At 39.2% G+C, this 15,564-nt stretch overlaps 1 protein-coding gene across 1 annotated transcript in view; it reads right to left on the bottom strand.

Annotated features, from left to right (window-relative positions):
- Positions 1-15,564, bottom strand: part of LOC126259262 (mucin-12) — a 310,106-nt gene that overhangs the window by 231,005 nt on the left and 63,537 nt on the right. The window contains exons 4-5 of the mRNA XM_049955895.1: positions 7,374-7,505; positions 3,549-3,659 (exon numbers count right to left, since the gene is read on the bottom strand). Coding sequence (XP_049811852.1) covers positions 3,549-3,659; positions 7,374-7,505 — 243 coding nt within the window. The remainder of the gene's footprint in view (positions 1-3,548; positions 3,660-7,373; positions 7,506-15,564) is intronic.

Below are 15,564 nucleotides of genomic sequence, written 5' to 3'. Positions count from 1 at the left end.
GGTCCCCAGACCTCAGTCTGTGGGATTATTGGCTTTGGGGTCACCTGAAGTCGCAAGAGTATCATGATCGACCGACATCTCTAGGGATGCTGAAAGACAACATCCGACACCAATGCCTCACCATAACTCCGGACATGCTTTACAGTGCTGTTCACAACATTTGTATTTTTGTGGTTCTAATAAAACCCCATGTCATTCCAAGCATATGTGTCAATTTGTACCTCTCTATCTACATTATTCCGTGATTTATTCAGTTTTCAAATTTATACTGACTTTTTGATCACCTGGTATGTGCCTTGTCGCTAAAGAACACTAAGGTGTCCTGAGGCAGCTCATCGATCAAGGCTTCACACACATTTTTTCGTGAAACAAAATCACATGGATTAAGTGTGTGCACCACTGACAGCTTATACGGATCAAATTTCAACTCTTCATGAAGAATTTGTCTCAATGTACATTCAGAAATTGTGAGGGCAGCTGCAAGTGTGTGTGTGTGTGTGTGTGTGCAGATCGCTTGGGGGAATTCAAAATCGACATCCTTACCCTTTCAATGTTTTCAGGCGTTCTGATGGTTCTTGAAGGTCCTGATTTCTTTTTCTGCACACTTCCAGTATCCATAAAGGTAATTACTATTAAAAACAGTCTTGATCACGATTTATTTAACAAGGTGACCGGTTTCGACCATTACTTGGTCATCTTCAGACCATTGAGTAGGAACCTCTTTCTGTTGGAGAATTCTCCAACAGAAAGAGGTTCCTACTCAATGGTCTGAAGATGACCACAGTAGTGGTCGAAACCGGTCACCTTGTTAAATAAATCGTGATCAAGACTGTTTTTAATAGTAATTATTTATAAGACATTGATCACTGCTGTTCCCATAATGCATTCAAAAGTAATCCATAAAGGTGTCTACCCACATAACAATTGATTTACCATGAGGAACATGACCTGCAGGCACGATGTTGAACTGTTTCCTGAATGCACGCTGAGTTCTGATGGCCATAGGTCCATTCAAAAAGTAGGTCACAACTGCGAACGCGCGCTCCTCTCTTGCCCACTGCATGATCGCTACTAAACTAATCTTAAAAAACACGTTAAAATCTCGCACTTTTGATAGCACTGGTTCCTGCGCCGCACCCTGTGGTATGGATAAGGTCAGATTAAAGGAAGACATAGAAGCAATTCAGAGGCAGACTGCTAGATTTGTTACCGGTGGGTTCGAACAACATGTAGGTGTTACAGAGATGATTTGGGAACTCAAATGGGAATCCATGGAGGGAAGGCAACGTTCTACTCGAGGATCACCATTGAGAAAATTTAGAGAACCCATATTTTAGGTCAACTGTCGAACAATCCTACTGCAGCCAACATACACTGTGTGAAACGATCATGACGATAAGATGCGAGAAATTAAGGTTCATGTGGAGCCATACAGACAGTTGTTTTCCCTTGCTTTATTTGCGAATGGAACAGGAAAGGAAATAACTAGTAGTAATACCCTACACTACGTTATACGGTGGCTTGCAAAGTATCTATGTACATGCAGATGTAGGTCAAGCATAGTGACTAGTGCAGGTTGACAGAACAAGGGGTATGTTCCCTGTGCTATCAACAAAAAATTGTACTGGAAAATTGTCTCTGACCAAAACCAGTTGCACAGTTAAAAATACATGACACAGGAGCTTCAAGTTTTGCACTATGCCATTTTTACCAAATACTGTGATATGGATAACACAGCAACATTTCAGAAAAGATGGAGAAACATTGTCAAATACCTGGCAGCAAATGTGGTCCCTTTGGGCCAGGTCTTGGTGTATATTCAAGATAAAGGAGATGATGCTTCATAACTGGTTGGCAGCTCTGCAAGGAGTATTGGCTGCGTTTGGAGATAAGGCATTGGAGTCCTGTTTTGATTAAACTAGGGTGAAATTCTGTATGCAAAGACTTCAGCAAAACCTTAAGTGTACTGGAAGAGGGTCTGGTTGTCACAGCAAACTGGTGACCAAACAAATGTCCATCTCTTGTCGGATAACATCACCCTACTGAATGCATCCCTGTCCTTGCACACATTTAGTGGGAATATCTGCAGCTTAAAAGTTTATTTTCTAGAGATATTATCACTATATAGCACTATTTACATGCCTATAAGGCTGGTGTATTGAGCATTAAGCCAAAGCTACTGCAGCTCCATATAGGTTTTATACATCTTTTGTTTGCATGTTACTTATATACATACCATTCTGTACTAAAATTAATTCTTCCATTAGTGAGCAACTCTGAGTCACAATTCTGCTCAGATAAACATACTATCCTATCGTCAGTTACAAATTTATGTTAAACAAAGTACAGCTATGTATGCCAATATTAGGAAAAATGCTTCATACAAGATGCAGAACACTTCACTGATCTCTCAGTGCAACACCCTCGTCAATGGCATCCCTCCTCTCCTCTCCTCTCCTCTCCTCTCCTCTCCTCTCCTCTCCTCTCCTCTCCTCTCCTCTCCCCTCCCCTCCCCTCCCTCTCATCTCCTCTCCACTGTCAACATCACTCAGACCTGTCCCTCTGTCACTATTCTTAATATCTATCCTGAACCTGTAAAATTGATAGTCAAACATCTTTCCAAAATCTATTCAGAACCATTTGGGTTTTTACAACTGTGTGTCAACACATTTTCTCCTTAATAGTATTTGAAGTTAATAACGCAGAATGAATTAAGACATATTGTGGAATTCACAACCAGAATACAAGAAGTATATACCAGTTTGCCAGTAGACGTCAGGCTGGAAATGTAAAAGCTCCAAATGTTGAGAAATAAAGTATAAGTATACCTTCAAATGTATCAAAAGGAAATTCATTTGAGAAAACTACAAATTACAAACAGAAAAGACTGGCCAGTAATTACATTATGGAAGTGAAATTCAAGTACAGTCAACATACACATTTAGGAGTGAAAAACTAATCCCTAGTTTTCAAAACTATTAGTGCCTTCCTGATTTTCCTACCATCCTACTGTACATCAGCACTCACCACCACTAATTTACCACTCTATCTGAACACGCCAGTAGATTTCTTTCCATTTACCCCTTTCCCGCATTCACTCAATTTCTGTCAACATTTATTTTGGTGGTCACTTACACCATCTCCTACCTCCCTGCATAAGTGACATTCATTTGACATCTTTTCTTTATCTCCTGTGCTGTTGATCCCCCCACTCCCCATCCCACATTCTGTCCGTGTGTGTAGGGCATGCACATATGCACATGTACACAGAACAGCTTCATTTCCTATCTGCCCAAAACTTCCAGGAACATTCTCCTGTGAATACAACTAACTATGGAAGGGGAAGCAACCCCCCCCCCCCCCTTTACGTCAGCATATAACTGTTGTTCCACACAAAAATTGGAATAGAATTCCAGAAATACCTACCAACAAAAATCCATTCCTCACACTTCCTACAAATTCAACATAATTAAAAACTTTAACAATATAACTTTTAAAAAAATCTAACACTTATAGCAACAATTATAGCTTCTGTTTCCTCTACTTACAGCTTTAGGATAATCTTCCCTATACAATCTCGTTCCATAGAAGTACCAGTATGCTGAATGGTTTTCATCATGACCAAGGGGCTCAACCCTTAAACTATCTGATTCCAAGTTCTGAAAAGAGATTTTAACATTAGTTTCATTTTATTCAAACATAGGGTTCTGTGATTTTTGTCAGCCATGGACCCAACAACAGTCAGTTAAATCCAGAGTTAAATATACATAAAGTCATGACTGCATATGGCGTGCGCTAGGAAGATTCTAATTCCATATCGTGTAAAGGGAATGCAGTTAAGTGGTTAACAAGGCACTGCACACTGCATAGCTACAAAGTGTTTGCAGTACTTCAGACTGATATTAGAATGCCCTAGACACTGTTTAAGAGATGCAGTAGCAATATCCTTGCACTGACAAGTCCAGAAGTAGATCAATATTTCCTACAGCCTCTACACAAAGTTTATCAACCCTCTTCTCTCAAATATATAAATAGCCACAAACCAGTACACAGAATTCAAAAGAAGCACTATTACTTTTTTATGTTATGCAACACCTAATAGGACAGAAAAGGGCAACTGCTCCTTTCATATTTATAGATTCATGTATTGCTTACAGATGCAGTTAATATCTTCTTACTTTTTACAACTAAAACTACTGCTGCTGCCAAGACTTTCACAACTGTGCTTTGCAAAATGTTTTATATCTGTAAAAAACTAAAGGAATATACTCCCACGCATTTGCAACATCTCACAAACCTGGCATACACTTATCATTGATCTCATCATAAACATGGTACATAAATTTCTGTACGTAGTGCTTCACTTGCTTACTTGTATACAGGGTGAAGAAAAAATGCCGCACCCAGGTGTCGACTTACAATTCCTCATCCAGGTTCAAGATAAAAAGTTTATCTAGCAAAATCAGATCGAGTGCATTCTGAAAACACTTGTACAAAAATGAAAAGCTGTCAACAATGACACATCGTGCAATACATCAGAACATACAGAGGAACAGGTATTACCTCCTACTACCATAACAACCATTGTAGTTCACTGAGTAGACTGCTGGGGAATCAAACCGACGTACACCATGGGGCTACGGTTCCAACCAACGCAAGCCTGCTTTTTAATTTTTTTAGATGTCAGTTCCCTAGTTCTCATCATTTACAAGCAGGACATTATTTTGTCACATGACACACAGCCTATCACATAACAATGGGATCCATTAAACTGCATGCATGTGTGTATTAACTGAACAGCGCACAACCATAACTTTTCATGTCAAGTTCATGTGTGTCAACTTCCCCATGTAGAACACAAATGATGAATATGTTGATATTCTTTTGATGCTGGGTGCATCAGATAACCAAGCTGATGCTCATGCTGCTGCTGCTCGTGCATATGCTGCAGGGTACCCTCAAAGGCACCATCGCAATAAGAATGTTTTTTGTCGCCTGGAGCTATGCCTTCGGGAAACCAGTAATCTTCATCCACAAGTAATGGACTGAGATTGTCCACGGACTAGGCGTACTCCACTAACAAAGGATGTGATTCTTGAAACCAGTTAACCAATCACCTCAGCAAAATGCCCTTGATATTGCAAGACAGTTGCAGACACCTCAAAGATTGGTTGCTGAAGTGTCGCACAATGAAGAACTGCATTACATGTTAACTCAACACCTGGGGCCAATGACTGCATTTGACAAGTATAGTTTTGTGAATGGCTTTTGCACCAAGTGGAGGATAATTACCATTTTATAGATAATGTGATATGGAATGATGATTCCAGATTCACTCGGGAAGGTATTTTCAACCTCCACAACACACATTATTTGTCGTAACACAACCCACATGCCACCCATGGTTGTGGCATGATGGTGCATTGCCACAAGCATTTCCAGGAAAATGGATTGGTCATGGAGGTCCAACGTTCTGGATCTTAATCCAATAAGTTTTTATCTGTGGGGACACTTACAGAAAAAAGTTTATAGTATTTCACCCAAGGATGTACATGAGCAAATACCTTGCGTGTGTGCAGCTTGCAAATGCAAGATGGTCGCTTTGAACATCATCTCTAAACTGAGTGTTGCTCATATGTGTATGTACTGATTCTGTGAAGATAGGCCTGGACATCAAACGTATAGAATGGAATTAACTGTGAGTAGCATAGTGTGCAATCTTGTGTAGCCTACCTGTTACGCATTCTGTACCTCATTGGATACAGATGATGTTACTGTAGCCACAATGATTTTCTACTGGCTTTATTTGTGTCATGGACAAAACAAAATGGTTGTTTATATCTGTAAGAAGTTCATTTTATGTCTTAATGTTTATATAAAGTAATAGTAACAGAAAGATATACACAAGATAACGCATTGTGGAAGTGTAAAATGGATACAATCTGATAATTTAATTGGAAGGGAGGAAAAACAAAAAATTTTAAAAAATTAAATGTTTCATCTCACTGAGCTATTGGGACAGCTCCAGCACAGTGCACAGTTCATGCTACCTGCATGCAGTTACAGCACTGCCAGAACCTTATTTTTTAAATTCCATTTCTATTAAACCTATTGGTAGCACTATGTTTTGCTAGATACACTTTTGTCTCGAACTGGGGTGAGTAATTGCATGTCGATTGCTTAAGGCGGAATTTTTTCTTCACCCTGTTAGCAGCCCCAGTTTATATCTATACCATGATGGAATTCCTACTTTTTACTGTTTTAATAGAACACATCATGATCATAATCATAGAATTGGAGTTTTTTCCCTAAGTTTTTCTTTACTAGCATTGCAGTCCAGTCCTGCGTTACAAAAGCTGTACAATTTTTTTCAAAACTTGATATTTCTTTGCATTATTCTGCAGAAACTGCTGCTGAATATCACATCTGATCACTTTCCATCCTTGCACTGCCAGGTAAGAATGTGCACCAGTTTGAACTTTAACATAGCTGTTGGTATAGCCCTGTGACAAAGTGAGTTCTCGCTATGGATCACTTTTTTGAGTAAAACATTTCATAAATGAAAATATGCACCCAAGCATAAATAAAGCTGCTGTTTATGCTTGTGCGCAAACTTTTAGTTCTGGTATGTGAATAATGATATCCTGTTCATAAATATTTGAGAAGAGAGTTGCATCAGAATCAGTCACAAAATATATTCTCTTTATCTGCATTCTTAAACACAGCCAAAGCTCATTTTACAACTACAGCAATGTTTGTCCTGATGATATAAGAAAATAAAGACAAATTTATTGAGGGTCGAATAAAACTTAGGTGGTTTTTTTGTTCTACTTATTTTTATTTGTATGAACTAGTTTTCGACTTATTAGGCCATCTTCAGATAACTACTGGCATAACAATAGCCAGTAGTTACCTGAAGATGGCCTAATAAGCCGAAAACTAGTTCATACAAATAAAAATCAGTGGAACAAAAAACCGTCTAAGTGTTATTCAACCCTCAATATGGAAATGTTCTATCAAGAAGCAACAGAAGACTTCATAAAAAAGACAAATTTAATTAAGTGATATTACTGTATTTATGACCCTTCAAAACTGTTACAAAATTAGCTTGAGTGGAAAACAAAAACTTTTACGAGACATGCATTTAAAACAAACTTGTGGTTGTGTTTAAGAATACCCATAGTGAACAACACAATGCGAACATTTCATGTATAGTCTACAATTGGCACCACCTGATAATACTTATAAGAGGGTGAAGCTGTAATCTAACAAACCTGAGAGTAAATTCAGAAATTAATTGTTGAAATTTTGGAAGCATATAGATAAATTACTTCTTAGGGATAAAATCAATTTTAAAACCACCAGATTCATACCTTCAGTACATCCTGGACATCATCAGCATCTAATCGAAAATCACACAAAGCATGCAATATTTCAACCTTTGTTCGTAAAGGTAGGAACTGAAAGTCCATGTCAGTATTGAAGGGATTCTCTCTTCCATATTCCTGAAATAATACGAAAATTAAATGACTGTTCTGCAGTAAATGAAAAGCAATCATTTCCCATGTCATACTTTAACAACCCTGCAATTTATTACACAAATAAACTCTACACGGTTCTACATAACACACATATTTTATATTATATTATTTCTAATATTACATATGTCAATTTATACAGAATAAACAACAAATAAAAAATGTAACAGACACAATAGATGATCTTGACAACAGATGACAACTCATTATATAACAGTAACTTATCTAGATAAAAATCTGTAATGAGTGATCAAAATGTTAAATGAAAACTCCAGCACACCAGAATATCCATGTGCCTCTGCAGACATGAACTCTCTCAACCTCCCTCACCCTCACACGCAATTACACCAAAAGATGCAAACACATATACCAGTAGTACACCTCACCTACGCACTGTTTTCAAACTGCCTGGCAGATAAAAACTGTACGCCAGACTGGGACTCAAATTTGGATTCCTGCTTTTTGTGGGGAATGCTCTTAACAAATGAACTATCAAGTCAAGTCTCACAACCCAGCCTAGCAGCTTCATTTCTGCAAGGCAACAACTTGTTCCACTGACACCAACTTCCCCATATTTACTTCCAAACACACGATCACACACCAAAACATATGTTTCTATATAATTGTACACTATGTTACGTTGATATCCCTTCCTCCTTCCCTCCCTAATACTTCCTTTAAATTTCACATCAGCAACATTACTGTTCCTAATTTAACTGAGTATTCATGTTCACTCCTATTTGTAGTACACGTCAGTCACAATATTTGATTGTACTAATGGAATTAAACTATGTGAGGGGGTTTTCTCTTTCCATAACAGTTTCGAAGCTGTAAGTCATTTTCCCGACCATATGCATGCTGCCAACATAAGCAGTCTTTCTGAGCAACATATCACGAAATGCAACAGTGCCCAACACAGCTAAATTTCTTTACTGTCACCGCGACAAATACTGTGGACATATGCTCAATTGTTTAATTGCATGTGATAGTTATTTCTTATCAGGAAAAAGAAAACTGGCGTTCTACGGATCAGAGCGTGGGATGTCAGATCCCTTAATCGGGCAGGTAGGTTAGAAAATTTAAAAAGGGAAATGGATAGGTTAAAGTTAGATATAGTGGGAATTAGTGAAGTTCGGTGGCAGGAGGAACAAGACTTATGGTCAGGTGAATACAGGGTTATAAATACAAAATGAAATAGGGGTAATGCAGGAGTAGGTTTAATGTTGTTGTTGTTGTGGTCTTCAGTCCTGAGACTGGTTTGATGCAGCTCTCCATGCTACTCTATCCTGTGCAAGCTTCTTCATCTCCCAGTACCTACTGCAACCTACATCCTTCTGAATCTGCTTAGTGTATTGATCTCTTGGTCTCCCTCTACGATTTTTACCCTCCACGCTGCCCTCCAATGCTAAATTTGTGATCCCTTGATGCCTCAAAACATGTCCTACCAACCGATCCCTTCTTCTAGTCAAGTTGTGCCACAAACTTCTCTTCTCCCCAATCCTATTCAATACCTCCTCATTAGTTGCGTGATCTTCAGCATTCTTCTGTAGCACCACATTTCGAAAGCTTCTATTCTCTTCTTGTCCAAACTGGTTATCGTCCATGTTTCACTTCCATACATGGCTACACTCCATACAAATACTTTCAGAAACGACTTCCTGACACTTAAATGTATACTCGATGTTAACAAATTTCTCTTCTTCAGAAACGATTTCCTTGCCATTGCCAGTCTAAATTTTATATCCTCTCTACTTCGACCATCATCAGTTATTTTGCTCCCTAAATAGCAAAACTCCTTTACTACTTTAAGTGTCTCATTTCCTAATCTAATCCCCTCAGCATCACCCGATTTAATTTGACTACATTCCATTATCCTCGTTTTGCTTTTGTTGATGTTCATCTTATATCCTCCTTTCAAGACACTGTCCATTCCGTTCAACTGCTCTTCCAAGTCCTTTGCTGTCTCTGACAGAATTACAATGTCATCGGCGAACCTCACCTTTCGCTCCCTGTAATTTATCCCTGCCACCTTTAGAATTTGAAAGAGAGTATTCGAGTCAACATTGTCAAAAGCTTTCTCTAAGTCTACAAATGCTAGAAACGTAGGTTTACCTTTTCTTAATCTTTCTTCTAAGATAAGTCGTAAGGTTAGTATTCCCTCACGTGTTCCAACATTTCTACGGAATCCAAACTGATCTTCCCCGAGGTCCGCTTCTACCAGTTTTTCCATTCGTCTGTAAAGAATTCGTGTTAGTATTTTGCAGCTGTGAATTATTAAATTGATAGTTTGGTAATTTTCACATCTGTCAACACCAGCTTTCTTTGGGAATGGAATTATTATATTATTCTTGAAGTCTGTGGGTATTTCGCCTGTCTCATACATCTTGCTCACCAGATGGTAGAGTTTTGTCATGACTGGCTCTCCCAAGGCCATCAGTAGTTCTAATGGAATGTTGTCTACTCCCGGGGCCTTGTTTCGACTCAGGTCTTTCAGTGCTCTGTCAAACTCTTCACGCAGTATCTTATCTCCCATTTCATCTTCAATTACATCCTCTTCCATTTCCATAATATTGTCCTCAAGTACATCACCCTTGTATAAACCCTCTATATACTCCTTCCACCTTTCTGCCTTCCCTTCTTTGCTTAGAACTGGGTTTCCATCTGAGCTCTTGATATTCATACAAGTGGTTCTCTTCTCTCCAAAGGTCTCTTTAATTTTCCTGTAGGCAGTATCTATCTTACCCCTAGTGAGACAAGCCTCTACATCCTTACATTTGTCCTCTAGCCATCCCTGCTTAGCCATTTTGCACTTCCTGTCAATCTCATTTTTGAGACGTTTGTATTCCTTTTTGCCTGCTTCATTTACTGCATTTTTATATTTTCTCTTTTCATCAATTAAATTCAATATTTCTTCTGTTACCCAAGGATTTCTATTAGCCCTCATCTTTTTACCTACTTGATCCTCTGCTGCCTTCACTACTTCATCCCTCAGAGCTACCCATTCTTCTTCTACTGTATTTCTTTCCCCCATTCCTGTCAATTGTTCCCTTATGCTCTCCCTGAAACTCTGTACAACCTGTGGTTTAGTCAGTTTATGCAGGTCCCATCTCCTTAAATTCCCACCTTTTTGCAGTTTCTTCAGTTTCAATCTGCAGTTCATAGCCAATAGATTGTGGTCAGAATCCACATCTGCCCCTGGAAATGTCTTACAATTTAAAACCTGGTTCCTAAATCTCTGTCTTACCATTATATAATCTATCTGATACCTTTTAGTATCTCCAGGATTCTTCCAGGTATACAACCTTCGTTTATGATTCTTGAACCAAGTGTTAGCTATGATTAAGTTATGCTCTGTGCAAAATTCTACAAGGCGGCTTCCTCTTTCATTTCTTCCCCCCCAATCCATATTCACCTACTATGTTTCCTTCTCTCCCTTTTCCTACTGACGAATTCCAGTCATCCATGACTATTAAATTATCGTCTCCCTTCACTACCTGAATAATTTCTTTTATCTCGTCATACATTTCATCAATTTCTTCATCATCTGCAGAGCTAGTTGGCATATAAACTTGTACTACTGTAGTAGGCATGGGCTTTGTGTCTATCTTGGCCACAATAATGCGTTCACTATACTGTTTGTAGTAGCTAACCCGTACTCCTATTTTTTTTATTCATTATTAAACCTACTCCTGCATTACCCCTATTTGATTTTGTATTTTTAACGCTGTGTATGTATATCAACTTAAATATAATAATGAATGAATAAAAAAATAGGAGTGCGGGTTAGCTACTACAAACAGCATAGTGAACACATTATTGTGGCCAAGATAGACACAAAGCCCATGCCTACTACAGTAGTACAAGATTATATGCCAACTAGCTCTGCAGATGATGAAGAAATTGATGAAATGTATGACGAGATAAAAGAAATTATTCAGGTAGTGAAGGGAGACAAAAATTTAATAGTCATGGGTGACTCGAATTCGAGAGTAGGAAAAGGGAGAGAAGGAAACATAGTAGGTGAATATGGATTGGGGCTAAGTAATGAAAGAGGAAGCCCTCTGGTAGAATTTTGCACAGAGCATAACTTAATCATAGCTAACACTTGGTTCAAGAATCATGAAAGAAGGTTGTATACCTGGAAGAATCCTGGAGATACTAGAAGGTATCAGCAGAGTGTGTGCTGATATGAAACTTCCTGACAGATTAAAACTGTGTGCCGGACCGAGACTCGAACTCGGGACCTTTGCCTTTCGCGGGCAAGTGCTCTACCGACTGAGCTACCCAAGCATGACTCACGCCCCATCCTCACAGCTTTAATTCCGCCAGTACCTCGTCTCCTACCTTCCCAACTTCACAGAAGCTCTGCTGCGAACCAGGAGAGCTTCTGTGAAGTTTGGAAGGTAGGAGACAAGATACTGATGGAATTAAAGCTGTGAGGACTGGGGGTGAGTCATGCTTGGGTAGCTCAGTCGGTAGAGCGCTTGGCCGCGAAAGGCAAAGGTCCCGAGTTCGAGTCTCGGTCCGGCACACAGTTTTAATCTGCCAGGAAGTTTCAGATATATTATATAATGGTAAGACAGAGATTTAGGAACCAGGTTTTAAATTGCAAGACATTTCCAGAGGCATATGTGGACTCTGACCAAAATCTGTTGGTTATGAACTGTAGATTGAAACTGAAGAAACTGCAAAAAGGTGGGAATTTAAGGAAATGGGACTTGCATAAACTGACTAAACCACAGGTTGTACAGAGTTTCAGGGAGAGCATAAGGGAACAATTGACAGGAATGGGGGAAAGAAGTACAGTAGAAGAAGAATGGGTAGCTCTGAGGGATGAAGTAGTGAAGGCAGCACAGGATCAAGTAGGTAAAAAGACGAGGGCTAGTAGAAATCCTTGGGTAACAGAAGAAATATTGAATTTAATTGATGAAAGGAGAAAATATAAAAATGCAGTAAATGAAGCAGGCAAAAAGGAATACAAATGTCTCAAAAATGAGATCGACAGGAAGTGCAAAATGGCTAAGCAGGGATGGCTACAGGACAAATGTAAGGATGTAGAGGCTTATCTCACGAGGGGTAAGATACATACTGCCTACAGGAAAATTAAAGAGACCTTTCGAGATAAGAGAACCACTTGTATGGACATCAAGAGCTCAGATGGCAACCCAGTTCTAAGCAAAGAAGGGAAGGCAGAATGGTGGAAGGAGTATATAGAGGGTCTATACAAGGGCGATGTACTTGAGGACAATTTTATGGAAATGGAAGAGGATGTAGATGAAGATGAAATGGGAGATACGATACTGAGTGAAGAGTTTGACAGAGCATTGAAAGACCTGAGTCAAAACAAGGCCCCGGGAGTAGACAACATTCCATTAGAACTACTGACGGCCTTGGGAGAGCCTGTCCTGACAAAACTCTACCATCTGCATCTGGTGAACAAGATGTATGAGACAGGCAAAATACCCTCAGACTTCAAGAAGAATATAATAATTCCAATCCCAAAAAAAGCAGGTGTTGACAGATGTGAAAATTACCGAACTATCAGTTTAATAAGTCACAGTTGCAAAATACTAACACGAATTCTTTACAGGCGAAAGGAGAAACTGGTAGAAGCCAACCTTGGGGAAGATCAGTTTGGATTCTGTAGAAATATTGGAACACGTGAGGCAATACTGAGGCTACAGCTTATCTTAGAAGAAAGATTAAGGATAGGCAAACCTACGTTTCTAGCATTTGTAGACTTAGAGAAAGCTTTTGACAATGCTGACTGGAATACTCTCTTTCAAATTCTAAAGGTGGCAGGGGTAAAATACAGGGAGCGAAAGGCTATTTACAATTTGTACAGAAACCAGATGGCAGTTATAAGAGTCGAGGGGCATGAAAGGGAAGCAGTGGTTGGGGAGGGAGTGAGATAGGGTTGTAGGCTCTCCCCAATGTTATTCAATCTGTATATTGAGCAAGCAGTAAAGGAAACAAAAGAAAAATTCGGAGTAGGTATTAAAATCCATGGAGAAGAAATAAAAACTTTGAGGTTCGCCGATGACATTGTAATTCTGTCAGAGTCAGCAAAGGACTTGGAAGAGCAGTTGAACAGAATGGACAGTGTCTTGAAAGAAGGATATAAGATGAACTACAACCAAAGCAAAACGAGGATAATGGAATGTGGTTGAATTAAATCGGGTGATGCTGAGGGAAGTAGATTAGGCAATGAGACACTTAAAGTAGTAAAGGAGCTTTGCTATTTGGAGAGCAAAATAACTGATGAAGGTCGAAGTAGAGAAGATATAAAATGTAGTCTGGCAATGGCAAGGAAAGCATTTCTGAAGAAGAGAAATTTGTTAACATCGAGTATAGATTTAAGTGTCAGGAAGTCGTTTCTAAAAGTATTTGTATGGAGTATAGCCTTGTATGGAAGTGAAACACGGACGATAAATAGTTTGGACAAGAAGAGAACAGAAGCTTTCGAAATGTGGTGCTACAGAAGAATGCTGAAGATTATATGGGTAGATCACGTAACTAATGATGAAGTATTGAATAGAATTGGGGAGAAGAGGAGTTTGTGGCACAACTTGACAAAAAGAAGGGACCGGTTAGTAGGCCATGTTCTGAGGCATCAAGGGATCACAAATTTAGCATTGGAGGGCAGCGTGGAGGGTAAAAATCGTAGAGGGAGAACAAGAGATGAATACACTAAGCAGATTCAGAAGAAAGTAGGTTGCAGTAAGTACTGGGAGATGAAGAAGCTTGCATGGAGAGCTGCATCGAACCAGCCTCAGGACTGAAGACCACAACAACAACATTTATTATTTACCAGTAACAGTTCACTAGGTGCAAGGAGCATGACAAACTGACAGTTAACGACTGAAAAAAGGATGGTCTCGAGATTTATGAATTTCATCCCCCTTTGGCAACATCCCTGCTACAGAAACATTATGCATGGAGTTCATACTGATGGCAGTAACCATACTTTGTTGGACATCTTACAGGGAATGTACTTTGATTTACAAACGCTGCAGAGGAATACATGACTTGACTCCCATTTTACTGTGGCCTGAAGGTACCTAACAGATTTTCTGTCTTTTTTTTCCATCTGACCACCGGGAAAATATTAAATGATTGTGTGGCACTGATGGCCGGGATCCCCAGCAGGGGAAGTTAGGCCCATGAGTTGCAAGTCTTTCCATTTAATGCCACACTGGGTGACTTGCATGTCGATAATGATGAGGATAACACAACACCCAGTCCTGGGGTCGAGAAAATGTCCAACCCGGCTGGAAGTCAAAACTAGGCCTGCTGGATGGCAGTCAAACACACTGACCACTCAGTTAAAGGGGTAGACTGTAACAACTGTCTGTTTCAAAATGACTGTGCATCTCTTAACACTACTGACTGACTCTCATTCAATTTCACACACACACACACACACACACACACACACACACACACACACACTGAAACATACCAACATCCACAATGACAGTGAGGCCACAACAAATGCCGAGCAGTTGACACATTCCAAAACTAGTACCAACTTATCACAACCGCACTGTTATAGCCAAGAGCTGCAGTACAAAACCAGTAGGGAATCAAAATATCAGTATTCACAGTGTACACATACTTATCAAAATAATGTGAACACCTATTATTTGGAACACAGTTTCTTTGTGTGGTGGTAAAAGTGATCATTTTTACACTGTGTTATGCACTTGTTATGGTAGTAAATAAGATCAGTTTCTCAAATATTTATGCATCTAGCTATATGTAGACGAGTCAAAAACAGGGCTCCTCTGAAGCAGGCTACAATTGAGTTGTTTGAAACCAATGGACTTAAAACCTACAAATGTGTCAGATTATTAAAAAGTGATCAAAGCACACACAACTCACTGGACAAAATAAAGAAAGATTAGTGTTTAACACTACCAGCACTTAGGTCATTTAGAAAGATCACAAGCTGTGATAGGATAAGGAAGGAAATGACCATTTGATAGTCGAAGGAACCATCCCAATGTTTGTCTCAAATGATACA

Source organism: Schistocerca nitens, chromosome 5, assembly GCF_023898315.1.
Source record: "Schistocerca nitens isolate TAMUIC-IGC-003100 chromosome 5, iqSchNite1.1, whole genome shotgun sequence".
NCBI classification, from domain to species: Eukaryota; Metazoa; Arthropoda; class Insecta; order Orthoptera; family Acrididae; genus Schistocerca; species Schistocerca nitens.
The sequence above is the reverse complement of the archived record's forward strand: the minus strand, read 5'-3'. Positions and strand labels throughout refer to the sequence as shown.